General features: G+C 36.0%; 1 protein-coding gene across 4 annotated transcripts in view; it reads right to left on the reverse strand.

Annotated features, from left to right (window-relative positions):
- The window catches only part of CWF19L2 (CWF19 like cell cycle control factor 2), a 119,020-nt gene that overhangs the window by 39,088 nt on the left and 52,869 nt on the right, over positions 1-27,063 (reverse strand). For all 4 annotated transcript variants that reach the window (XM_014785203.2, XM_087433649.1, XM_014785202.2 and 1 more), the window contains 2 exons: positions 11,915-12,031; positions 10,031-10,168 (listed from right to left, as the gene is read on the reverse strand). In XM_014785203.2, the coding sequence (XP_014640689.2) occupies positions 10,031-10,168; positions 11,915-12,031 (255 nt within the window). The remainder of the gene's footprint in view (positions 1-10,030; positions 10,169-11,914; positions 12,032-27,063) is intronic.

A 27,063-nucleotide genomic window follows, 5' to 3' on the forward strand; every position in this document is an offset into this window, starting at 1 on the left:
CTCTAGCTTTCTTCTTTCTCAAGATTTCTTTGGCAATTCAGGGTCTTTTGTGGTTCCATATAAATTTTAGAATTGTTTTTACTATTTCTATGAAAAATGCCAATGGAATTTTGATGGGAATTGCACTGAATCTATAAGATAGCTTTGGGTAGTATGGAAATTTTAACACTATTAACTATTCCAATCCACGCACATAGGATATCTTTCGATTTATTTCTGTCTTGAATTTCTTTAATCAATGTCTTAACAGTTTTCAGTGTACAGATTTTTTGTCTCCTTGGTTAAATTTATTCCTAAGTATTTTATTATTCTTCATGTTATTGTAAATGAACTGTTTTCTTTATTTCCTTTTCAGATAGTTCACTGCTAGTATATTCAAATACAACTGACTTTTGTATGTTGATTTGTATCTTGAAATTTTACTGAATCGTTTATTATTTCCAACAGTTTTTTGGTGCAGTCTTTAGGATTTTCTATATACAAGATCATATAATCAGCAGAGAAAATTTTATTTCTTCCTTTCCAATGTGGATGTATTTTATTTCTTTTTCTTGCCCAACTGCTCTGGCTAGGATTTCCACTATCTTGTTGAGTAGGAGTGGTGAGAGTGGGCACACTTGTCTTGTTCCTCATCTTAGAGGGAAAGCTTCCAACCCTTCACTGTTAAGTATGATGTTAGCTGTGGGTTTTTCATATATGATCTTTATTGTGTTGAGGTATATTCCTTCTATACCCAATTTCTTGAGAGTTTTTATCACGAAAGGATGTTAAATTTTGTTAAATGCTTTTTCTGATATTTTGTTATTAGTGCATAGAAATGCAATTGATTTTTGTAATTGGTTTTTGTACCTGAATTTTACTGAATTCATTGATTAGTTCCAACAGTTTTTTGGTGGACTCTTTAGGGTTTTCTATATATAATATCATTTCATCTGCAAATAAAAATAGTTTTACTTCTTCCTTTCCTTTCTGGTCCTGGGCTTTTCTCTGTGGGAAGGTTTTTGATTACTGAATCAAGCTCCTTACTTGTTATTAGTCTGTTCAGATTTTTCATTTCTTCATGATTCAGACATGGTAGGTTATATATTTCTAGGAATTTATCCATTTTACCATGGTTGACCAATTTGTACACATATAATTGTTCATCTTTTGTATTTCTGTAATGTCTCCTCTTTCATTTATAATTTTATTTATTTGAGTCCTCTCTTTTTCTTGGTAAGTCTAGCTAAAGGTTTGCCAATTTTGTTTATCTTTTCAAAAAACCAACTCTTAATTTAGTTCATCTTTTCTATTTTGTTTCTATTCTCTATTTCATTTATTTCTGCTCTGATCTTTATCTCTTTCCTTCTGGTAACTTTGAGCTTAGGTTGTTTTTTTTTTAGTTCCTTGAGGTGTATAGCTAGCTGTGATCTTTTTGTGATCTTTTTTTGTGATCTTTTTTCTAAATATAGGTGTTTATCACTATAAACTCCCCTCTTAGCACTGCTTTTGCTGCATCCCATTAGTTTTCGTATAGCGTGTTTCAATTTTCATTTGTTTCAGTATATTTTCTGATTTCCTTTTTGATATCATCCTTGACCACGGTTTGATCAGGAGTGTGTTAATTTCCACATATTCGTGAATTTTTCACTTTTCCTCTTGTTACTGATTCCTAGTTTCATACAATTGTGGTCTCAAAAAATACTTGGTGGGGGCCAGCCCAGTGGCGTAGGGGTTAAGTTCATATGCTCCACTTCGGTGGCCTGGGGTTCACAGGCTCGGATCCCGGGCGTGGACTGACGCACCGCTGGTCAAGCCATGCTGTGGCAATGTCCCATATAAAGTAAAGGAAGATGGGCACGGATGTTAGCGCAGGGCCAATCTTCATAAGCAAAAAGAGGAGGACTGGCATCAGATGTTAGCTCAGGGCTAATCTTTCTCACAAAAAAAAAAAAATATATATATATATATACCTGGTATGATTTCCATTTTTTTCAATTTGTAAAGACTTACTTTGTGACCTAACATATGATCTATCCCAAAGAATGTTTCATGTGCGCTTGAGAAAAATATATATTCTATTGCTGATGGATGGAATGTTCTGTATATGTCTGTTAGGTCCATTTGGTCTAAAGTATAGTTCAAGTCCAATGCTTCCTTACTGCTTTTTTGTCTGGATGATCTGTCCACTGATGAAAGTGGGGCACTGAAGTCCTCTAGTATTACCATATTGTTGTCTATCACTCTCTTCAGATCTGTTGGTATTTGCTTAATATTTTTAGGTGCTCTGATGTTGGGTGCATATATATTTACAAGTATTATTTCCCCTTGATGAGTTGACTCCTTTATCATTATATAATGATCTTATTTGTCTCTAGTTACAGTTTTTGACTTAAAGTCTATTTTGTCTGACACAAGTACAGGTACCCCTTCTTCTTTAGGTTTCCATTTGCATGGAATATTTTTTTCCATCCCTTCACTTTGAACCTGTGTGTGGCCTTAAAACCAAAGTGAGTCTTTTGTAGGAAGCATATAGTTGGGTCTTGTTTTTTTATCCATTCAGCCACTCTACACCTTTTTATTGGAGCATATAATCCACTACATTTAAAGTAATTATTGATAGGTAAGAACTTACTACTGCCATCTTGTTAATGGTTTCTGGCTATTTGGCAGTTTCTTTTTTCCTTTCTTCCTCTCTTGCTGTCTTCCTCTCTTGCTGTCTTCCTTTGTGAATTGATGATTTTTCATAATGGTATACTTTGATTCTCTTCTCTTTATCTTTGTGTATCTACTATAGGTTTTTGGTTTGTGGTTATCCTGAAGCTTACTTGAAATACATTATAGATATAATAGTCTATTTTAAGCTGATAATAACTTCTATTTCACAGGAAAACTTTACCCTTTTATTCCCCCAACCCCTACATTTTATGTTTTTATGTCACACTTTACTTTTTATATCATGAATTTATTACCAAACTATTATAGCTATAGCTATTTTTAATACTTCTGTCCTTCAACTCTTATACTAGAGTTAAGTGGTTAACACACCACCATATTACAGTATTAGGGATTCTGAATCTGACTATACACGTACCTTTACTAGCATGTTGTATATTTTCATGTTTTCATGTTACTACTTAGCGCCCTTTCGTTTCATCCTAAACAACTGCATTTCTTCTAAAGCAGGTCTAATGGTGATGAACTCCTTCAGGTTTTGTTTGTTTAGGGAGGTCGTTATCTCATCTTCATTTATGAAGTGTGGCAACTTTGCTGGGTAAAGTATTCTTGGTTGGCAGTTTCTTTCTTTCAGCACTTTGAATATATCATCCCATTCTCTCCTGGCTTGAAAGGTCTCTGCTGAGAAATCCACTGATAGACTTACAGAGGTTCTTTTGTCTGAGAGAAATTTTTTTTCTTGCTGCTTTAAAATTTTTCTCTTTTTCTTTGACTTTGGAGTCTTATTTTATTGTGTCTTGGAGAAGATCATTTTGGATTGAAATTTTGGGGTGACCTATTAGCTTCATGAACTTGGATGTCCAAATCTCTCCCCAGGTTTGGGAAGTTCTCAGCCATTATTTCTTTAAATGAGTTTTCTACCCCTATCTCCCTCTCTTCTCCTTTGGGATTCCAATGATGCATAGACTGTTTTTGTTAATGGTGTCCCATAAGATCCATAGGCTTTCTTCATTCCTTTCATTCTTTTTCTTTTTGCTCCTCTAACTGGATAATTTCAAATGATCTGTCTTCAAGCTCACTAATTCTTTCTTATGCATGGTCTAGTCTGTTGTTGAAGCTCTCTATTGAATTCTTCAGTTCAGTCATTGTATTCTTCAGCTCCAAAATTTCTGTTTGGTTCTTTTTTGTGTTTTCTATTTCTTTGTTGAACTTCCTATTTTGTTCTTGTATTGTTTTCCTGATATCGTTAATTGTTAATCTGTGTTCTCTTATAGCTCTCTGAGCATCTTTAGAGCAATTATTTTGAATTCTTTGTCAGGTAATTCTGTATCTCCTTTTCTTTGGGGCCAGTTACTGCAGGTTTACTTTACTCCTTTGGTGGAGTCATGTTTCCCTGATTCTTTGCGATCCCTATAGTCTTGCATAGATGTCTGCACATCTGAAGAAACAGATACCTCTTCCAGACTTTATGGACTGACTTCAGTAGTGAAAATGTTCACTTTCAGGTGGAGGCAGGCTGGGCATGCTGGAGCATTAGCCCCAGGTCTAATGGTGCAGGGAGCCAAGTGTGAAGGCATGTGGTAGCACCAGGTCCAGGGGAGTGTGGTGGCTCATCGGCACAAGCTGTTGGGGTCCACGGCACTGACAACTACGTGATCCTTGAAAGGCACTACAGGGGGTCCACAGAGGCTGCAAGGGCTGTTGGGGTTCTCACCAGTGCCTCCAGGTCCAGCAGCTAGGGACAAGGACAAGGAGAGGTAGTGGCCAGAGCCAGTGGTGTGCACCACTCGGATGTGGGGGCCAGCTGCAGGTGCCTATGCAGTGGCAGGTGTTGGTGGCAATCACACATGTAGTGGTGGGTGCCAGAACAGACGGTAAGGGCTGAGGTCAACTACAGGTGTACTGGCAGCTATAGGGGTCCTGCCTGTTTGCATGCACTACCATAGCTATTGGGTCTCGCCACAGGCACATGGCAATGGATGCCAGTGATGGGGTTCAGGACAGAATTGTGCAGGTACACAGCTAGTGGGGCTAGCTGCAGGTAAGCACAGTGATACAGGGCAGGGACAGAAGACAGGGCCTGGTCCGGGTCCAGAAGCAGCTGCAGGGACCCGGGCTGTACAGTATGCTCTCCTGTGGCTACACAGTCTCCCCTGGGGCACGCGTACAGCAGTGAAGGCTGGTGACAGGTGTCAGGTCAGCAGCGTGCCAAGTGCACATATGGAGTGGTTAGCCCCCAGTGTGCACATGGTGGTAGCGGTCAGCCACAGGGGTCTAGGCTGGCATTTTGCACTCATGCAGCTGCAGTGGCCTGGGCTTGCTGCCAGTGTGGTTCCTGGGCTCGGGGGAGTTGGATGCGGATGAGGTAGGGAGCATGAGAGGAATTAGGCAGCTGGTGTCAGCGAATGTGAATATCTGTGGGGTGAAAGTTGGTGAAATCTGCAAGGGTTTCACAGTGGCTGTGCTGGCCATTGGTTTCCTCAGTGGTGAATGCTGCTTGGTTTGTCTGCAAAGCAGTTCACTGGGAACCATGATCACTCCCACTACATGGCTGCTATTGGCAGTCCCTGCTTTTCTTCCTTGTTCCTAGCCATCTCCATATGTCTCAGCTTTGCCAGTCTCTATGCTTGGGTGAAACTGAAGCAGGACCTTCATGTGGTGCCACAAATGCTGGGGAAGCTGGTCACTCACCCCACTCTTCTTTTCCCTGCAAGGGGAACTCTTTCTAGCTGAGGAATTCCTTCTTGGTGCTGAGCATTGCCAGCTTGGGGGATAGGATGATCCAGGTAAAATGAAGCTGTCTTCCTTCCCTTTTGGGTAGTCATTCTCAAGTTTTTTGTTCCACTATGTTGTTGGTTTCTTAAGTAGACCCCAGAGCTCTCCCAGAGCCGTTTTTATTCATGAATAGTTACCTAATTGTTGATCTTTGTGTGGGAAGAGAGGCTGAGGTCTCTTACTCTGTTATTTTGGTGACATCTCATTGGTAAATTTTTATAGTATCTTTTATGATGTTCTAGCTTAGTAAACTTGAATTTAAAAAAAAAATCAAAGATTTAAAATGTTCGGGGAAACTGGTCTCATATCTTCAATCACAATTATTGCCAAATCAGTTAATAATAAAAATAATCCAACGTAATACAAATATTACTAAAAGATCTCATAATATACAAACAAAAGAAAAGGAAAACATATTATAAACATGCTCTATTATTTGTACCATTAAAGCAAAGAACAATGATGGTGAAATATGAAAAATACAAAACAAGTCATGATCCTCATATCATGATTCAATGAAACTAAGTCTCTATCCAAACATGGTAGAAGAAAAATACACAAACACCCTGACATGTTTTATTTTAAATTTATAACCATAAAGCTCAGATGGACGTTCAGCATTGCCTAGCAATCCTACTTTATTTCACTGACTGGTTCTCTCAAAGACCACTTCATACTTTCTTCTCAAACCCTAATACCCATTCTTCACCATCACTCTCAGCTGATAACTTTAGTCGTTTCGCTACACTAACAGAAGCAATAAGAAGAAAACTAGTTCATTTTTCTACTACCACATTTACGAACCTACCTACATCTGTACACTAATACTCTGCCTTTCCTCCAGTCATAACTGATGGAGAATAATCGGATCCTTTCTAAGGCCATGTCTTCATGAACTGTTCTGACATTCACTCTTTAACTTACTAAAATCAGGCTTTTCTCTTTATCAAACCAAGGAAATCACACTCATCAAAGTCACCAGAAACCTCCACAATAACAAATCTAATGGTCACTCTTCCATCTTCAAAGATCTTAACCTCTCAGAAGCAGCTGACACAGTTAATTCACAACCTCCTTCCTGTCTTCTCTGGCTTCTGAAACACCATACCATCAGTTTTCCTTCCAACTCATTGGCTGTACCTTCTCAATCTCATTTGTTGAATCCATTTTATTCTCTTCCAGACAATGCTCTAGGGCTTAGTATTCAGACTTTCCTCACTAATAATTTCTTAAGTCCCATGGCTTTAAATACATTGAAATGTTAACAACATCCAAATCTATGCGGGAGAACCAACGTCTACCCAGAGCTCCACAGGCAGTCACTCCACACCACCATGTAAATGTCTAACAGGCATTTCATACTTCATATATCCATAATAGTATTCTTGATCTCCCATCTCCTGCAAAATTGGTCCCCCTGCAAAGTTTTCTATTTTAATAAATGACACCAGCATTGCCTCAAATCCTAACACTTCTCACCAGTTTACCACCTAATCCAAGTTTCTATCTGAATTAATGAGATACCCTCTAAGAGGTCTCCCTGCTTCCAGTCTTGCCTCTCTACATTACCTTCTCAAAAGAGCTGCCAGAAAAACCTTTTCAAAACATAACCTAGCAGTTTCCAGTCTGGCATTTAAAGGGCTGAGAAGTTGCCACTCTGCCCCAACAACAAGCACAAAGCTGAACAAACTGAAAAATAAACAATTCTTCTTGGATCCATCAGGAAAGTGATTGCCCCAAAAATCAAGAGTGACAGGTAGGTACAGAAAATCACAATTTATCTGTGCAGAAACCAGTGGTTCTACAGGAACCAGTGCCAGGGTAGGAAAACCTAAACTGTAAGTGACAAATTGCTGGAGACTCACTGTGGACAAGTCTGAGAGTTAAAAACTCCAGGGGGACCCAATCATAGGCGGCCCCCCATAATTTTGTGAGTTTTATCTCTAGGAGCTCTACCAGGTCCTCACAGTAACGATCAGAAAAAAATCCACTCCTGCTTCCAGCAGGGGGAGGGAAAAATGAACCAATTTGAAATACACCAGAGCATTCTGTTCGTAACAAGGCCAGCCCTCAGAGCTTAACCTGCTGGGGTTTTATCAGAGCACAACCCACCTGAAGGAGGGCAACACCCAACTCCAGCCTCTTCTAGTGATCCTATTCCAACTAATGGTGGGGAGCGGACTGAGAAGTACAGGGGAAGTTCACAGTCCAAGGGCACAGGCTCACCAAGAACAGATGGATAACGCAAGCAGAGAGATGAAAATTCTAAGAAACAACCAAAAAGAAGTGCTGAAGATCAAAAACACAATAATAAAAATAAAGAATGCCTTTGATGGGTTTATGAGACTTGACATGGCTGAGGAAAGAATTTCTGAGTTTGAGGACATGACAATAGAAACTTCCACAACTGAAAAGCAGAGAGATCAAACACTAAAAAAAAACAGAACAGAATATATAAGAACTGTGGGACAACTATAAAGCATAAACCATCATGACACTGTCCTACTAAAAACCTTCAAATGGCTTCCCATCATTTAAAACATAAAGTTCTCACCTCACAGCCTCTAAGACCTTACATGATCTGACTCCTGCTAGGATATCTCCCATCTCAATTTCTACTTCTCTTTCCCTTTCTCCTTCTATTCCCAGTCACACATGTCATCTTCCTGGTCTTTTAATGTTCCTAAAGCTTATCTCTGCTTCAGATCCTTTGCATTTGCTGTTTCTTCTGCATGAATATTCTTCCTCCAGATATGGACCACTCCCTCACTGTGTTCAGAGACTGCTGAAACATCACCTCTACAGACAGGCCTTCCTTCAACACTCTACTGAAAACACCACCCTATCTCCTTCTATTTTGCTTTATTCCCTACAAAAATAGTTTCTATTTTGTAATATAGGCATGCGCCACATAACCACATTTCACTCAACAACGGACTGCATATACAACAGCAGTCTCATGAGGTTAGTACCATACAGCCTAGGTGTGTACCAGGCTATATACCATCTAGGTTTGTGTGAGTACACTCTATGATGTTCACACAATGGCGAAATTGCCTAATGACACATTTCTCAGAACATATCCCCGTCATTAAGCGACATATGACTGTATATTATTTATGTTATGTAACATTTTATATCACGTATTTCTTCATTTTCTGTCTCATCCCCTAGAAATACGAGCTCCTTGAGGGAAGGAACTTTGACCTGATCGCTTCTCTACATCCAGCACCTAGCATGTAAACTAGCACAAATTAGTTCAATAAATAATTACTGAATTAATAAATGCCTATTACAATTTTTAACAAGGTTTTTTACCTTGTGTATAAACTTGAATGGACTATGATAAGATTACTAAAACTATATTTAATTCAGACTTCCACATAAAGTGGTCTGTCCCATTTCTGAAAGGAAACTTTAATAAAAATATGTCCTTTCTGCACTGAATTTCCAGACGCTAGATTTCTGGATTTCCTCCAAAATAAAGAGACATAAAATGATCCTAATGGGCTAAATTTAAGATCCCATACAATTCTTGGAGATAGAAAGAACGACCATTTCTATTTAAAGCCAAGTTTGTTTTACACCCCTCAACACACACATACAAGCACAGATACCTTCGTACCTTTATTCTAGTTTTCATTAAGTTAATTTTTTCACCAGGAAATATATTCACAGTTAAAAAAAAAGTCTGAAAAAGTATCCAGTACAAAGTGTCCCTCCTATCCTTCAAATACCTAGTTCAAACTCGCACCACCAAAAAATAACCACTGGTCTCATAAAGCAGGGATGGCAAAATTTTTCTGTAAAGGGCTAGACAGTAAATATTTTCAGCTGTGTGAGCTATAAAGTCTCTGTCACAACTATTCAACTCGGCAGTTACACAGTGAAAACAGCCTTAGACAACGTGTAAACGAATGTGTGTAGTTGCGTTCCAATAAAACTTTACTTGCAAATATAGGCAATGAGCTGAATTTTTCAAGTGGGGTCAAACCCTGACACAGAGCTAAGTTTAAATATGTCTCTTTTATAAAAAATTTTAATGGTAGTGTTTGGAAGGGACTGCAACAAAGAATGCTATTTGAAAGAAAAATTCATCCTACTGCCCATAATGATGTAGTAATATACATTTTCATATAAATATAAGATTTTCATATAAATAGACAAGATTATTCCAAGATGCCTTCTCTATAATTCATAATATGTTACTCCAAATATACTCCTGGGGGCATAATTATGAAGAACTGGAGGAACATTAAAACAAAACAGACTGGTAACCTAACTAACACAGCAGCATGCTGTCAACACTAAACTCTGGCCCAAAACTTTCCCTTAAATGATACATCAAATGTATAATTAACACTTTCACAGAACACATTACAAAACTAAACCAGAGTCCACACTTAAAAACAAACTAAATCTCAATAGTACATTTACCAATCAAATCAATTCCAAAATGCATGTTCCTAATATGTTTTACAAAGGATTTAATAAAATAAATCAAGATTAGAAAGAACCAGCTCTCTCTGAAAAGGACATCATTGCTAGACTGAGTAATCAGCTTCTCAAAATTCAAAAGTATCCGAGGAATATATCTTACCTTAGATGCCATTCTCATAAAAAGTTTGTTTTGATTTTCTGCTGTTCCCATCTTTTCGTTCTTGACTAAATCATTTAGGCTTAGATTATCATCATCATGAAAGTATCTGACCCTTTCTTTTTCCTCATGGGTTAAAGCCTATGACAAAATGAATATTATTAATTTAGTGAAAACATGAGTTTCTGAAGTATTTTTAATGAATTACCTATAAATCTGATATTAAATGTAAAAAAGCCACTATGTATCACAATCTCTACTCTATCTGCTTCCATGTGGAAGAATTTCCATTAGAATAACACTGCCTACTTCTCCTGCCCCTTGACTTTCCTCGTCCCCAGGGATGGAAGGAAGCATGACATTATCTAATTTCTGAGTTTTGAGGAAAAGGAAGAATTGCTTCATCCATTCTTCTCTCCTCTCTGCTCTTCTCCTCTTTATAGTAAAAATTCCCCACCACTATGGAGGGAAGTCTGCAGTTATCCAGTGTTCAAGTAAGCATATCGAAAACAGAAGTGAAGTATTAGGCAAATGCACTTCAAACAGCTCTATCAGAAACAAAGCTGATATTTTGATTCTCATCTAAATCAATCCTGAGTTCCCTATCAGCTGGTTCAAGTAAGCATATCGAAAACAGAAGTGAAGTATTAGGCAAATGCACTTCAAACAGCTCTATCAGAAACAAAGCTGATATTCTGATTCTCATCTAAATCAATCCTGAGTTCCCCTATCAGTTGGTTCCATACTACGTGTGGAAAAGAAAAATGCTATTTATTTCCTCCCAAATCAAATCTCCCCAATACTGTTCTCATATTCTCTTATCCAAATAAAACCTGCTCTTTACTTCTTTGAGATCTTTGGAAACATGTTCCCAATTATTTTTACCCAACATTACTATTCCTATCTTCACTAGCTTAAATCTCATATTCTATGACTTCAACTACTCCATGCCTCCAGACCCTTAATTTCGGGCCCTCTTATCCTTTCATTATACTTAAAAAGCAAACCTCAATCCTGAATGAATGTGTCTGCCCTCTTTACTCCCATACCAAGTTGCTCGGTAGTAGACAACTCGAAGAGTCCTCGATGTCATCTGGCAATGCATCTATGGATCCCTAGCCAGCTCCGTCATTTCATATAATTCAAACCTTTACTACTCTCCTGTCACATCTCCCCTCCAAACCCCTAATTCCTCCCATTTCATTAGAAGAAGTATCTATCCCAATTCTGTTTGCTGAATGAATTATATACTATCTCTAGCAGCACAGGCAAATGACAAACATTTGACAGAAAAATTCTAAATGAACAAATCTTTTGTGGACCCAATTACCACTTGTATGATCTTTCAAATTTAAAACAAAATATCTAACTTGGGAAAACTGACTACATTGTTTTTGCCATCTCAAGAGCCTCAAGGTAGTGCTAAAAACTAATTGCTAGAGCTGGAAGATAGAAAAGAACATTAGGTTTTATAAAGGGTCACAGCAACTACATAATTAAGATATTACTGTATTTAGATACCCCATCACCAGGTCTCAAATTAGCTAACATAGATAACAGGTCTGGGAGACCAAGGTTTCCCTAAGAACTATGGTAAATACGCAAAAAGCAGCTAGAAACAATGTCAAAGAAATGTACACTAAAATGAAAATTGCCTTAAACATTCAATGTTCTGTTATTTGAAAATCGTAGTTGAACTGGATTTCATATTGTAAAAGGCAAAAGGATATAATTAGGAGTAAAAGTAATAACATATTTACTACTTTCTAATGTTTGCATTATAAAGCTACATTTCAGATAATATATTGAAGTAGTCTGATGCAAAGAAAGCTCCAAGGGGAAAAAAGACATTTTGAATTAATAAACAAAGACATATGTTAAACATACCATCTGTCTCTTCCTTCTTCCTCCTTTAGGTTCCAGAGGCTTTCCTGGTGTGTTCACAGGCCATACTCTTCCAGACTGATCTGTTCTGACAAGGATCACTTCTTGCTGGTCTTCATTCTATGCAAAGATTTAGAGATAACTTTTGAAATTATTGTGACAGTGTTGAATGGTTATATTTAATAACAAAAAAAAAGCGTAAAAAAGATTCTAGCTTTCACATAATATTATGGATTACCTTAAGTCTCCTGGACTTTCATTACCCACTATGATGTAAAATGATCATAATCTTTTCAGGGAAAAAATATCCAAAGCTTAGTTTATTATTTTTTTAAGAAAAGTAATCATAGAAGCAAACTTCAAAAAAAGTTTTCATCTGGACAATATTAAAAGATGACCAAGTACCAATATTACCACAGGCATTGTATGAGAATGGCCATCACTTATGCAGCAGATGTCATGTTTAATGGATCTCTCTTCAATTTAAAGATCCTACTAAAACTTGATTATAAGAAATAAAGCAACTAAATGACAAAACTTGTTAAATTAGCTACTATAATGACACTCCACACAACTTCTATTCTTTGCATTAAGAGCCCTCAAATGCTTTTCACTTACAACTCTTCAGAAGAAGAAGTTATATCCCACACACTTTCAATCCATAATGTTTTCCCTACAAACTTTTAGCCAAATACATGCCTGGTACGATAGAGAATAAGAGTAAACTTTATTCTATGATGAAAACAGAACGTTATTGGAAAGGTTCTAATAAAAAATCACATAAAGAATATTAGATTACTACTTTAGGGGCCAGCCCCGTGGCTTAGCGGTTAAGAGCGCACGCTCCGCTACTGGCGGCCTGGGTTCGGATCCCGGGTGCGCACTGACGCACAGCTTCTCCGGCCATGCTGAGGTGGCGTCCCACATACAGCAACTAGGAGGATGTGCAACTGTGACATACAACTATCTACTGGGGCTTTGGGGAAAAAAAGGAGGAGGATTGGCAATAGATGTTAGCCCAGGGCTGGTCTTCCTCAGCAAAAAACAGGAAGATTGGCGTGGATGTTAGCTCAGGGCTGATCTTCCTCACAAAAAAAAATAGTAAATAAATAAATAATTTAAAAAATATAAAAGATAACTATTTTATAAAAATCAATTTGAAATAAGACCAAGCAAATTATTCACATTTCAATTTTATTCTCAAATCAGAATCAATTATTAAAAATCAATTTCAATTCCATTTTATAGAGATTTTAGTTCCCCTGTTGAAATGGAAGAAAAATATATATACCAATTATTGATCTTACATTCACACATAATATTAAGTGAATAGTAAAGATATTATCACTACTTTTCTTCTTCAATTAAATAACTAACATTAATTAATGAAGTGTTACATTTTAAAGGGTATCTCTACTCTTTCTCTTAGTGGATAATAGAAATGGGCAACACGTTATAATCTAGCTTCTAAGTTTATTACACTGCTAAAGCTGATCTCCCTAAGGACTTTCAAATTACTAAATCTAATAAATACTTATCAACCATCGTCTTCCTTGATTTGAAAGCATTTGATTCTGTATCCTCAGCCTGAAACTCTTCTTATTCCAATTTTAAACACCCTACTCTTTTCTGGTTCTGTCTTACCTCTCTGACCCATTCATTCATTCATGCATTAAATAGTTTTCAAAGTGCCTACCTTATGTAGTAACTAAAAGAAATACAGTCCCTGCCTACAAGAAGCTTATAGCCTACAGCGAAATTTATTCTCTACATGAATTATCATTATAAAGAAAGTCAATTTCACTTCTCCATTTCGAGCCACCCTTCAAATGCTGATGATTCCAGGGTTCCTTGGTTTCCATCTTCCAGTCTAAAACCTAATTATCACTCGTACTGCCAAAACATTCATTATGTTGTACACAAATATAATTATGCCATTCTTTGCTAAAAAATCTGCAGAGACCCCATATCACCTAGGAGATGAATACCATTCTAAGCACGGCCCACAGACCAGTGCCAGTCTGAGAATTACCAGCCATGAAATATTTGTTACCAGTCTGTGACGAGTTAAATACAAAAATTGAGTGTTTATAAACTTTTATAGCAATCTTAAAGAGTACTTTTATGTTGGTTCAATCTAAATAAAAATTTAGACCTGTGTTTTATATTCTTATTTCATTTTTCTACCATTTTTATTGTGTTTTATGAAACTATTAGTCCATGATGGACTGGAAAACTGAAAAGAAAAAACAATCAGTCTGATTCTACACGACAGTCTGAGAAACACTCTACCAGATAGTGGAATCAAGGCCAAGCACCTTAACATAGTATGCAAGGCCTTAAAACTCACTTTTTTTCTAGCTCTTCATAATTTTTGTAAACTTACTGTAGATTTTACTTCCTAAACAATTTTAAGCATATTTATATTACTAGACCATAATTCTTTCAGTAACTATTTGTCTACTTACAATTATCTGCCTTTGCTACTTTTCTAGGCCAAAGACCAAGCTATACATTACTTGGTATCTATAGTATCTGGCACAGTGTCAAAAAACAGCGGGTCTCAATAAATGCCTGATAAATGGAATTAACAAGTTGGTGCCTCAGACATATTAACTATACTCTCAAAGCTGACCCACTGTCCCTTCTACTTTCCTCTTCTCCCTGCTCTTCTACTTTCTGTTCCTCACACATGCCAACACAAAGGACACTAAGTTTTCCCACTTTGGGTACCCAAGACAGAAATATTGAGAACACCAGAAATATTAAGTTCCATATTTGCTACCACATTAATACAGAATACGGAGCTTACTTAAGAATCTATATCAGGATGAACAAACTATGGCCCATAGGCCAAATCCAGCCTGCTGCCTGGCCAAGGAGCTAAGAATGGTTTTTACACTATTAAATGGCTGGGGGGAAATCAAAAGAAGAAGATCTTATGACAAATGAAAATTACATGCAATTATGATATGTTAGTGTCCATAACTAAAGTTGTATTGGAACACGGCCACACTCATTTATGTACTATCTCTGACTGCTTTTATGCTACGACAGCATGGAAGTTGTGTGGGTGAGTACTTGTCACACAGACTGGACAGCCCGCAAAGTCTAAAACATTACTATTTGGTCTCTAGAGAAAAAGTCTGCAAACTTTTGATCTATATTATTCTTCAGCTGACACAATGATTCTTTTTACTACCTTAGAACAAGCAAGATAAAAACTTGCAATTGTTTGATAGCATTACAAACAGATCCTCGTGGTAATAGCTAGGGTAAGAGAATGGGATCCAGTGCTCTTTTATTTTGTTGAAACATGCTTGACTTCCACTGTCGGCCATAACAGCTATAACAAAAACCAGATATAACCTGCCACTGTTCAAAAAACTAGATAATAGGGCAAAATTCATGAAACCACCATTTTCAGACAGTGGACGCCAGGCAGTAAAGGACTGTGATCCCTGAGAGAAGGGAAACAAGCAAGATGAGCCCTAGGATTGCCACAGCTTTCTACCAAGAGGCACTTTACAGGTTCAAGTGCAGGAAGGGGGAATCTAAACAGAGCTCAGCTTCCTTGTTGACTGAACTGGCATATATTTTAACAGCCTGTTGGAAGTAAGAGAAGATCTAGCGAAGAAAATAGAGCAAACAAACAAAAAAAATGAAGCAAATATTAATGACAATTAAGAACAAAATCTTCTACATAAAAGAAAGGTAGTCATAATATAATTTGGCTTAGCAGTGTCTATTTACAGAATCAAGAGATAACTTTGTTTAGAAATATAGAAGTAAAAGCCAGAGAAACAGCTAAGAACTAAAACTGGCTGCCTCCAGGATTGGGGTAAGGTCTGGAAAGGGCTCAAGACACTGTTATCCTTTGATATAGGCCTTTCAGCACTATTTGTACGTAACACATTGATTAAAAAGAAAAGAGAAGCAAAAAGCATACATTGCTTTGATCCAAAGCTAGTATTAAAAATTCTAAATGCTTGTTTGAAAGCTTTTTCTAGCATTTGGAAAATAAAGGAAAACTCTTCTACTAGATCAAATTTTCCCACCAGTTGGTATTCTGCAAGTTTGCCGTCATTGAAGGACATATAGCTTCTGTTTCCATTTTTATATTTTAAAATTTCAACAAACAAGCAGTTATCATTGTTCTTAATATTTTCATGAGTTTTGAACAATCTCTACTGTATCTTTAATTATGTCCACAGACAGCAGGTTGTTCACTACACACAAGTACCCAGCCAAGGCAGCAAGCAGACTGAACACCAAACTACATTATATTCACTGACATGTGTATCCTGGTTCAAGGCTATTTTTTAACTCGTACAAAGGTATTTACAGGACTGCATCTGCTCAAAAGAGGCACATTTTTCTAATCCCACAACGGCACCAGATGGACTCATAGCAGCCTTAGTTATGCCTCCTTTTTTCAATTCTTAACACTGTTTATTTGTGTCTTCTTTCTATTTTTTCCCCTTGATCAGCCTTCCTAGAGGCTTACCTATTTTATTAGTTTTTTGCAATGAATGAACTCTTGGTTTTTTTGATCATTTCTACTTATTTTTGGTTTTCTATTTCAGTAACTTCAGCTTTTATCTAGCCTTCATATCTCATTCCTACTCTTTGATACATTTTCTCTCACCTCTGCTGTGTTGGGTTATCGGCTAATGCCACAGGCAGTACAGCGTGCTTGTTTTGACTCTAGAGTCAGAATGCCCATGTTCCAATCCTGCCTCATTATACAACCTTGCAAGTTGTTTAATTACTTCATTTATAAAACAAACAAAATAATAAAGTGTTTTTCAGGATCAAATAAATTAATACATGTAAAGTATTTAGAACAATGCCTAGGTATAAAGTGATCAATAAGTTTTAGCTATAATTTTTAGTTACCTTTCATTTAACTAATTCTTTATTTATTTGACTGAGTCCTATCTAGGATTTATCCCATCTCATCTCCAAAATTCCTAGAATATTGTTTCTTCTTCATATCTACCTATTATTGTTTCACTTTTGCCTGGTTTTGTTTCTTAATATCATTTTCTTCTTATGAATATTACGCTGTCCTCATAACTGAAGCTACTAAACATATTCAATTTTAAAATCTTTTTTTTTTTTTTTGTGAGGAAGATCAGCCCTGAGCTAACATCCAATGCCAATCCCCCTCTTTTTTGCTGAGGAAGATTGGCCCTGGGCTAACATCCGTGCCCATCTTCCTCTACTTTATATGGGACGCCACCATAGCATAGCTTGACAAGCAGTGAGTCGGTGCGTGCCTGGGATCAGAACCAGTGAACGCTGGGCCGCCAAAGCGGAGCGCACGCACTTAACTGGTGCGCGCCACTGGTCTGGCCCCTTAAAATCATTTTAAGACTGCACTACCATTTTAAATTTACTGGCAATGAATGTTTATACCCCAATTACATTTTATCATCTATCTGAGGGAAAACTAATGTTTTCTGGTATGCTGGCGTGCAAGCTTATCTTAAGTGGGAGTTTTTTTTCCTTCCCTCCCATCTCTCCGCCTACTCTTCCCTTCACTAATCGGTAGCTTTGACACTGTCTCCACTCAATCCACCAGGATTCCCACTTCTTACAATATCTCAAACTGTGATACTGGGGATATTTCACAGAGTCCAAATAATGGCTGCATGGCTATGTCTGCTTTCTCTACACCTTCCATCATAAACAATTTCCTATGAGCTACAGACCTAAGTACTCAAAGCCTTTTCCAGACCCCTCACACGAACCTTCAAACCCGGGTCAGGCAGAGAGAAGCTGTGCGGGGACCTTTTAATTGCCATCATCTCAGATGAGCTCAATTCTCAGCCGCTCTGCCTATTTTTGGAGTTGGATCCCTGCAAGCTCCAGCTCCTTATTGTTTCATGTTTCTGTTCAGTTTCCCATCCACAGAGAAGTGCAGCTTTATTTTGGAGCCATGTTACATCTCTTCCAATTTTCTCTTTTTATATTTTGTCTGTGACTGCTATGTTTTTATAGAGTGAAGGCCTCAAAGCACTAATGTACCTCTCTATTCATAGCACTCAGAAATGTTGCTCAATAATTTCCAAACTCTTTAGGGTGTAGAGATGACTGTGCAAACTCTGTATCAGTATTGAGATTCAGAAGATAAGAGATAACTCAGACACAAACTGAAAATATATTTCATGACCACATCTTTTAAGTTCTTCAAGCCAACCTGTCAATCCTGGAATTCTTCTAGAGCATGCTCCAGAATTACAATAAAGGCACATATTTATTTTAGCCTCAGTTTTATTTCTTGTCAAACTGGTATAGTCATGACCTGCCTAATCTCTCACTCATAAAGCTGCTGATAGAATAGATACTAACATGTATAAGCTTAAGAAAATTTAATACTAATATAAAGGATCACTACTAAAAAATTTATGAGTAATATTTAAGACTAGACTATAGTTCATTTCACAATTTCAAAAGTGGATTATTTGAGGACATGTTTAACTGCTACTGATTTTAATTATGTTAAGCAGATATTTTCTAAAGCCAGTGTAATATCTGGCTCCTACATAATATGAAAAGCCAATTCAATTCTTCAGTCTCCTTTCCTTCGTTCATCATTGCTTCTTTGTAATCCTTAAATATGAAGCTAGCTATGAGAATATAACTTTATATTTTTAACCAGGTTCCTTGCAGCATTTGCTGTATGGGGTGGGGAGGGAAGAGAGGAGAGGAGAAGATTCAGAAATTTTTTAAATGTTGACTGACATTTTGGAATTTTTTTCACACTAGAATAATAGAATTCTTTTAGATGTGAAAAAATTTTTAGTTATTTTACCAGTTATAAAATAGACAAATTTAAGGACCACAAATGTTATATTTCCTATATCAACAATAGCAATGAAATCTAAAAACTGCCTTATATTTTTCCTATTTAAAAACAAACCAAGACAACTTTTTCATATAGAAATTAATATTGATATAATTATAATTTTATAAAGTTGTAAAATATACTTCATTTTATTTTAGTAACCCTGTAACATAGGCATTATTAAGCCACATTTTACTAATGAAGATACTAAGGATCACATACAATAAATGATGAAATTCCAGCCCTAATTCTAGATCTTTGGCTTCAAAATCCCATGCTATTTCCATTACATGCTAGTTGTATTACTCCATTTCTCTAATAAAATGAGTCAGTAAAAATGACTTTTCAGTAAACACTGTCAGTTTTTGAAAACAAAAAGTAAGTTAACAATGCTCTTATAACTGGTGATCTGTTTTTCAGTTATGGAAAATTTCTTTCACCTAAATGAAAATTTGCCCACCTTTTGACTGAGAATGGTTGAATATCTTATTAAGGACTCAACAACAAAGCCAAATTATAACTGTTGGTTTAATAAATTTTGAGGCTATCTGGCTTTGGATGAAACTGTGGGCAATCTGAAAAGGTATGTCCATAATTGTTATAAACGGTAAATCAAAAATACTGCAGACTTTTCATTTTTTTTAATATTCTATTTCATTCCATTTGATCAATAAACTTATAACACTCAGAATTACTTTAATCACTATATAATCCAATAGCATGAATGTGTCTAAAAAGATGAAGAAGATATGGTTCTAGTTGTAAAGGAATCATAAACAAAATGGCGGGGGGGAGAAGAAAGAAATCGGGGTTTACATAAACTTCATTAGACTATTAAGATAAAGTATAAATCAAGTAGTACTGGATCAGAAGGGATGGAGAAATGGATCCATTCTTGGATACAACTGAACTGGGTCTTCAGAAACAAAGGTGGAAGGCTAAAGGGCTTAGAAGTAAAGGGAAAAGCACAAAACAAAAGCACAAAGATCCAGTAGTGTTTAAAGATTTCTAAGCAAAGGTATATTCGTGTTTTAGAAAATTTTTAAATTTATATTACATTTTCAAAGTTCTCAATAATATTTTAATGGATCTTGTCTCAAGATAAATAACTTAGCTAAAGGAGAAAAAAAGGTGACACGTGACCTGAGGTTCTAACTCCCCAAATCCAGAGTTCTTCAACTATACCACAATTCTTTCAACTATACCACAATCGCATTTAGATTCTGATGGCAATTTAAAGGACACTTTGGGGCCGGCCCCGTGGCTTAGCAGTTGGGTGCATGCGCTCCGCTGCTGGCGGCCTGGGGTTCGGATCCTGGGCGCGCACCGAAGCACCGCTTCTCCGGCCATGCTGGGGCCACGTCCCACATGCAGCGGCTGGAGGGATGTGCAGCTATGACATACAACTATCTACTGGGGCTTTGGGGAAATAAATAAATAAAATTATAAAAAAAAAAAAATAAAGGACACTTTGATGAGTAAAGGAATAGTGGCAAGAAGATCACTTGGGATATCATTGTAATACTCTAAGCAAGAGATGATGAGGCATTGAACTAGGGCAGTGACTGCAGAAATTAAAAGGATGAGATATGTACAGGAAGGAAGGCAAGGTAAAACAACACTACTTGGTGACAATTTGAATATGCTGCCAGAAAAAGGAATTAAGGACATTTCCATGGTTTTTAACTCAGAAAAACAGAGGGATGATCATGCAATGAAGAGAAGAGAAATTATACATTAAGAGGATGGTTTTATAAATTCTGAAGTTATGGTACACCCATAAAAGTCTAGCAGACAACTGAAAATACTAGTTTAGAGCCTGGCATAGAGTTCAGAGCTAGAGTTAAAGATTTGAGATTCAAAGTCACAAAAAGAAGTCAACTGAAACCATGAAACTGGGAGATATAGTCAGGATGAGAATAGAGATTTGATCCTTGTCTACCTCTCCAATCTCATCTTTCCATACCCTCACTCATAGCTTACTCTATAACCACTCACAACAACAAACCATCTTTAAACATACAATCTCGCCCTCACCTTTGTACCCTTACCCATGCTGCCCTGCCTGGATCACCCTTTCCTATTGACTTGCCAGAAGAGGATGGTAAAGTTGTTCAGGGAAAAGAAAGTTGTTTTTTGTTTGTTTTAAGAACACAAAGACTTAAGCATATTTGCAGGTAATGAAAAAGGGGCCAACAGAGAGAAAGCAATTGAAGACTCCACACAAGAGAAGAGCTAACCAGCGGGAAATGGTTCCAGGGGACGGAAAAGGAATGCGATTAAGAGCACTGGTGAAGAACTTGGCCCTAAAGGAAATGAGAACGCTGCTCCCACTACCAGATGAGACATGCAGAAAGATTAATTTCAGGGAGAATAGACAGAAATTTCAAACATTCCTAACCATCCGTTCCTGGATCGTAGACATTCCCTGAAAACATTCAAACTTACAATCTCTATTTGCCCAGTGAGGTAGGAAGCAAAGTGATTACTAAGAATAAAGCAGGGAATGTGGGGAGAATGGTGATAGTTTTGAGTAACTGCTGAAGAAATGAAAGTAAGAGTTTTTATTGTTGTTGTTGTTTGCAAGCAAATCTGCAGGAAAAATAGGTCATTCTGAATTTCTTCAGTCTCCTTTCCTCAAACAAATTCTAGAACCTATATTATTGGGACACTGAATACACTGATATGATTACAATTTCATTTAATGATAAATACTGTGTAGCATGGAAAAATGCTGCTGATAGAATAAGTAGGAAAAAACAAAAAAAAAGATTACAATTATGTAAAATTATGCATGTGTTTACATATTTATAATGGACAGAGGCTTGAGGGAAATATCAAAAAAATAAAAATGTGGATTTCTTTTTTGCTTTGTTCTGTTAACTGTGCAAAAATATTTAACATATCATTAGGAAGGAAGGAAACGAGGAAGGAAAGAAGAAAAGAATGAAGAGAATCTGGAGAGAAATACTTTTAAAATATTTATCAGTGAGTTATCCCTGAACGGTAGGATGCGGGAGGATTTTTATTTTCCCCTTTATGGTTTTCTTGCATTTTCCACATTTCTACAAAGAATATATATTATAATTAGAAGTCATCTAAGAATGGATAAATAAAGAAAAACACTTTATTTTTTCCAGCCCATATATAAAATCACTTTAATAGAAATTTTTCTATTAAATTATGTGAGCATTTCTAGACAACTTAAATTTTTGTGTTTAGAGCTTGCATAACTGTTGCATATAAAATTGGTTTTAACATCTAGGCAAGATTTTCTTTTTATATTTCAAACATTATCTTATCAATCTAAGTCAAAGCAATTATTTTGAATAATTTTTATTTACCTTAATAATTTTAAATTACACACACATACCTAACCTTATTTCTTGCCATCAAATTAAAACTTAATTGAGACTCAGCTCATTCTGCACTTAATTTATTCAAAAAATGAAGATAAATAGCCTCATAGAATTTTAACAAGAATTAAATAAATTTATATAAAGTGCTTAAAACACTTTATGTTTATGCCAAACACTTGGCACACAGTATGCCTCCAAAAAAAATCATCTATTAGTAATAATAATGGTAACAGGGGTAGTATTACTATAGATGTCAATTAATATCATTGTCTTGAAATTCAATGAAATAAATTTAGAAATAGAGCCTAAGTAAAAAATAAGATATTATTAAAGGAAGTAAAAGCAAATTGGTTTTATTAATGTAATAATTCTTTATTAAACATATCCTATAATGCTCAGATGGCAAAAATTTCTAAACCAAACCATATTTTATAACATTATTTTTAGACTTAAAGAATCACATACAGACGATTTCCTTAGTACTTCTGGGTAGATAGGAACATAACAAAAACCACAAATTTTTTCTGTGGTTCATTGTGATATAACTTCAAGTGTTTTTGCCTTGTTTTGTTTTTTTGGGATTTGGTGGTATTCAGTTTTACTCAACTGATTTTATTTTCTCTTCCTCACAAATCTTTATTAGCAACTGTCAACTACAATTATTCTAGTCAGAACCTGCTTGGTACCTGCATACTTATTATGTACCAAAAAAATGAAAACTACATTTTTAGCTTTTCTAAAAACTAATTAAATTTGACTTCTTATAACTATCTTCAACAACTTGTTATGCATTCTACAATAGGGTTAAAGTAATTTTTAAATATATACAAGGATAAAACTTACTTTGGGGTTGATTTGTTTCAATTAAAATGTTTTCCCCTTAAATTGCAAATATACAGTATAAATATGTGACATCATCCTTCCACTTCCCCCCTAAAAAATTTGGAAAGACAACATATAAGAATCAAACCCTTCAAGAGAACATAAAAGACTCAAATGCTACTGAATACTACAAGGACTCACTATTTCCCATATATATGGAGTAACATTTCATTTTTCCCTTAAATTTAATTATACAACCAAAAAAGAAATGAAATGCTGATGATAGTAGACTTAGTAAGAAAAAAACTAATGGGGAAAAAAAAAAAACTTGGGGGAATAGAGGCAAATCGGTGGAGGCTGCTGGGTCATTCTTCCCTCTCCATGGAAACCAACTAGTTATGGCTTCAATATCTGTTGGAGAGCCGTGGTTCAAAATTTGAGACAATCCACAAAATGTTTTTTCACCTCAAAATTCAACTTAATAAATATACAATCACAACTACCCCAAATAATTACAAGCTTCTCTAAATGATTACACTTAAGAGAATACTCTTCACTAAACAATCAAAAAAAAAAACTGCCCCAGAATGAATAAAATACGGCCTATAGTCATACTAGTGGGTGTTTCCTATTCAATGATTGATGCCTATGGGTCATCTCTCCCGCCTAGGATAATACTCAGCAGCCATGTTAAAGACTTTTTCTGCGGCACAGAAAAGTGCCACAATGACAGTGCCATATGTCAGTGCCATATGACAGTGCCATAAGTCTTACAGATAGCAGTCATAAAGAGAATAGCTTTTCCTTTGGCAAAGTTACAAAAATGATAAGATCCAAAAATAATGACTATAGCCTCAAAACATTCTCTGGATGCCCAGATTGCATTCGGCCCTCTTCACTACACTCTCAGGTCCATACTTTTCCTTTGGAGCGCCACCAAAGCTGTAATTATCTATTTGTATAATTAATCTTATTTATATGTTCTCCTTCCAGACAGAATGTTTTCCAAAGGAAAATATGATGCCTGAATTAAGGTCTCAAGTAAGAACAGGAGGCAGCTAAGAAAAAAGTGGGAAAGAAGAATATTCTAAGCAAAGACTTTGTGCAAAGGTACTGAGGCAGGAAGGAAAGCAGCTACTCCAGAGGGCCAGATGATGCTGAGGAAGAAATGATGGTCATCTTAGCATAGTAGATAAGAAAAGCAAACAGCAAATTTAAGAAATATTTAGCAGGTACAACTGACACTATTTCATGATGGACTCAATGTGACATGCAAGAAAAGTGAACAGATATAAGATTCTATATACTACTATAAAATGTGTTCACATTTCTATATCATCTACGAAACTATTTTGCTTTAATTTAGCTTAAAATGTTTGCTCTTTAGTAATAGTCTATTTAAAGAAATGAACCCTATAGTTACACATAAGATATTATTTCTAACTGTAGAGCACAGAAATAAGGGATACTTTAGGGAGGGTAAAAAAATAGGCTGAACTGTATACAAACTATAACTCCACTGACGTATTTTGCTTGGCTGAGGAAGAAACTAGCTAAATGACTAAAAAGAGATAACATTTTTGTGCACCTACCTTGTATCAGGAAAGGCTATACTATCAACTAAAGTATACTTATGGTAATATAACGTGCTAAATAGTGGAATAAATGCAAAGCTACAATAACGTTTATTTCAGATTTAAAATATTTGATTTAGAAAATTGAGAAGGCAAGTGCTTCTATAAAGAAGGAAGTGAACAGTATTTGTTGAATAAAGGTCAAACCTCACTGCTTAAAAATGAAAGGCAGATCATCAACACGATAGTTTTTTAATCTTGTAATTAATTTTTTTTTGTTTTACTATTTTTATGGGGATCAGTTGTAGAAACTGGTATGCTAAAACACAGAAAAACAGTCTAGATGTACACATATTCTGGGAATCACAGCAATGGTAATACAGTGAACTTACAATGTATCTAAGAGTCAGATTCAAAAGATAGCGTTAGGGCAATAATCAAGTATGGTCAAACTATTGGAAATACTTTAAAATCACGAGTTAAGTATCTGACTTTATGTACAAACTGCCACAGATGAGTCTTAAATTATCAGTTAATGTTTCTCTATGGCCCTCTAAGGCCTTCAGTTAATTCCCCAATTTCTTTCAAGGGAATGTCTATGAAAACCTTCCCTACAAAGCTGCCCGCTTTAATAATGTATTTCTCTTTTTTGCCAGCAGTGTGAACTAAACTTTAAAGCCACTGCACCATCATGCAGTGCCTATTTCATTACTTACTGCAAATAGTGAGCTGAATTTCCTACACTGTCCAAAAATAAAAAAGCTTAGAGCTGAATTCCCTTAGATTAAATGTGTTCCTGATATGATTCCATTGAAGTACTATTAACAAGTAGAAGTTATAAATGGGCAGCTTAGGATCTAACATATTAAAGAATTAAGATTAGATTTTTTTCTCATATAGAACTGGCAATCTTCCAAAACTCAATGGCTCTCATCACTCAGTGTCCAAGTACAAGTTACACAGAGATACTATGTAGTTGGGTTATTGTTTAAATAAGGAAGCTACACTCGTGGGAAGGCCAGATACAGGATTTCGAAGTTCGTAGATCATTTTTAAGATTTATAAAACTACAGAGAAGAAAATAAATTGAAGACATTCATACAACAAATATTTCAAGTATTTCTTGGCTGTCTACAATGTGCCAAGAATTACCCTGGGCACTAGATATGAACTGAAAGAAACAGCCCTTGCCCTAAATACTAAATAATTCACCCTCTAAAAGGGAAGAGAAAGAAGCAAACCAATAACTACAAGTGCTGATGGTTTTTCACTAAAGCCAAAACGATATTCATAGATCGTTGAATCTAGAGATTTACCTTGTTCATACAACCTAACATTTCTAACAAAAAAGCCAAGAAATGAAAGCATTCCTCCCTGTTCAACTGTTCTACAAATGAGATTTTCTTTTCTCTGAAAGGGCAAAATTTCTATCAGAAGTATTTCAAGATTTTCCTCTAAAAAGTCAGCACATTTCTGTGTTGTAGTAAACAACTTTGTTTTCTACTCTCATTTCTTAACAAAACTACTTTGAAAGCCAGATAAGTCAAAGGTCTAGCCCTGATGGAATAAACGACTTTAATGGCAGGAGAGAATTCTTTCAGAATTATTGCAGAAGTTTGTTTTACATATACACCTGGTAAAGCTTGAACTAAATGTGCAAGTGTCCCATCTCTGCAGAGAAGATGAAAATTTTTCTTTCTGGTCAAAGAATCCTTAGAACAAAAACCTTTGTATTTGAAGATTCAAAGGGCTATACAGTTTCCAAAAGAGGCTCAAGAATAGAAATTTTACTTTGTATACTACTTGGAATACAACTTTGAATTCTACTCCACTGAGTTATAAGGTCCAACGCTCAAAAGTCAGGAGGAGCTAAAAATCATAAAGACATCAGTAATAGTTTAGAGTTATATGCTCAAGGGATGAGATATAGTCTGTCAATTACTCTACAATATCCTTAAAACAGTAGAGGAAATGTTATTTACCATAAGATCTGCTTCAATTTTTTTTCAGTTGAATTGCTTTCAATTTCAAGAATCCCCTGAAATCCAGACACAGCTTTAGAACCCTTTCATATAAAGTGACAAGTGTCAGGAAAGAGAGAGGTACAGATTAGAGGGGGATGACAAGAATATAAATATATATAATTCGAAAAGATAAATTCCACTGAGAATACTTTAAAGACCTTTGAAATTTCAAAAGAGGAAAAAATTACAACTGTAGGAAAGGATTAGAAAAAAGGCTTTATGAAGGAGATAAAGACAAAGTGAAAAGTAGACAAGTCTCAAGAGGGTGATAGCTGACACACATAATTAACAGCATATGTAAATATCAGAGACATGTAGGTTATGTGTAAGAGAGCCTTGGAGGTAAGGCTGGAAAATGGGGCTATACTGTGGAAGGCTATACTGTAGGAAGATGCAGTATTTAATATAGTTAGCACTAAGAAACCACATAAACATTCCAGAGTACAAAAGTATTATGACCACAAGGACACTCGAGAAAATAAATTTGGCAGAAGTGTACAAGATGGACTGTCAAGTACAC

The sequence above is a fragment of the Ceratotherium simum genome, chromosome 7 (genome assembly GCF_057802395.1).
Source record: "Ceratotherium simum simum isolate JZ-2026a chromosome 7, ASM5780239v1, whole genome shotgun sequence".
NCBI lineage: Eukaryota > Metazoa > Chordata > Mammalia > Perissodactyla > Rhinocerotidae > Ceratotherium > Ceratotherium simum.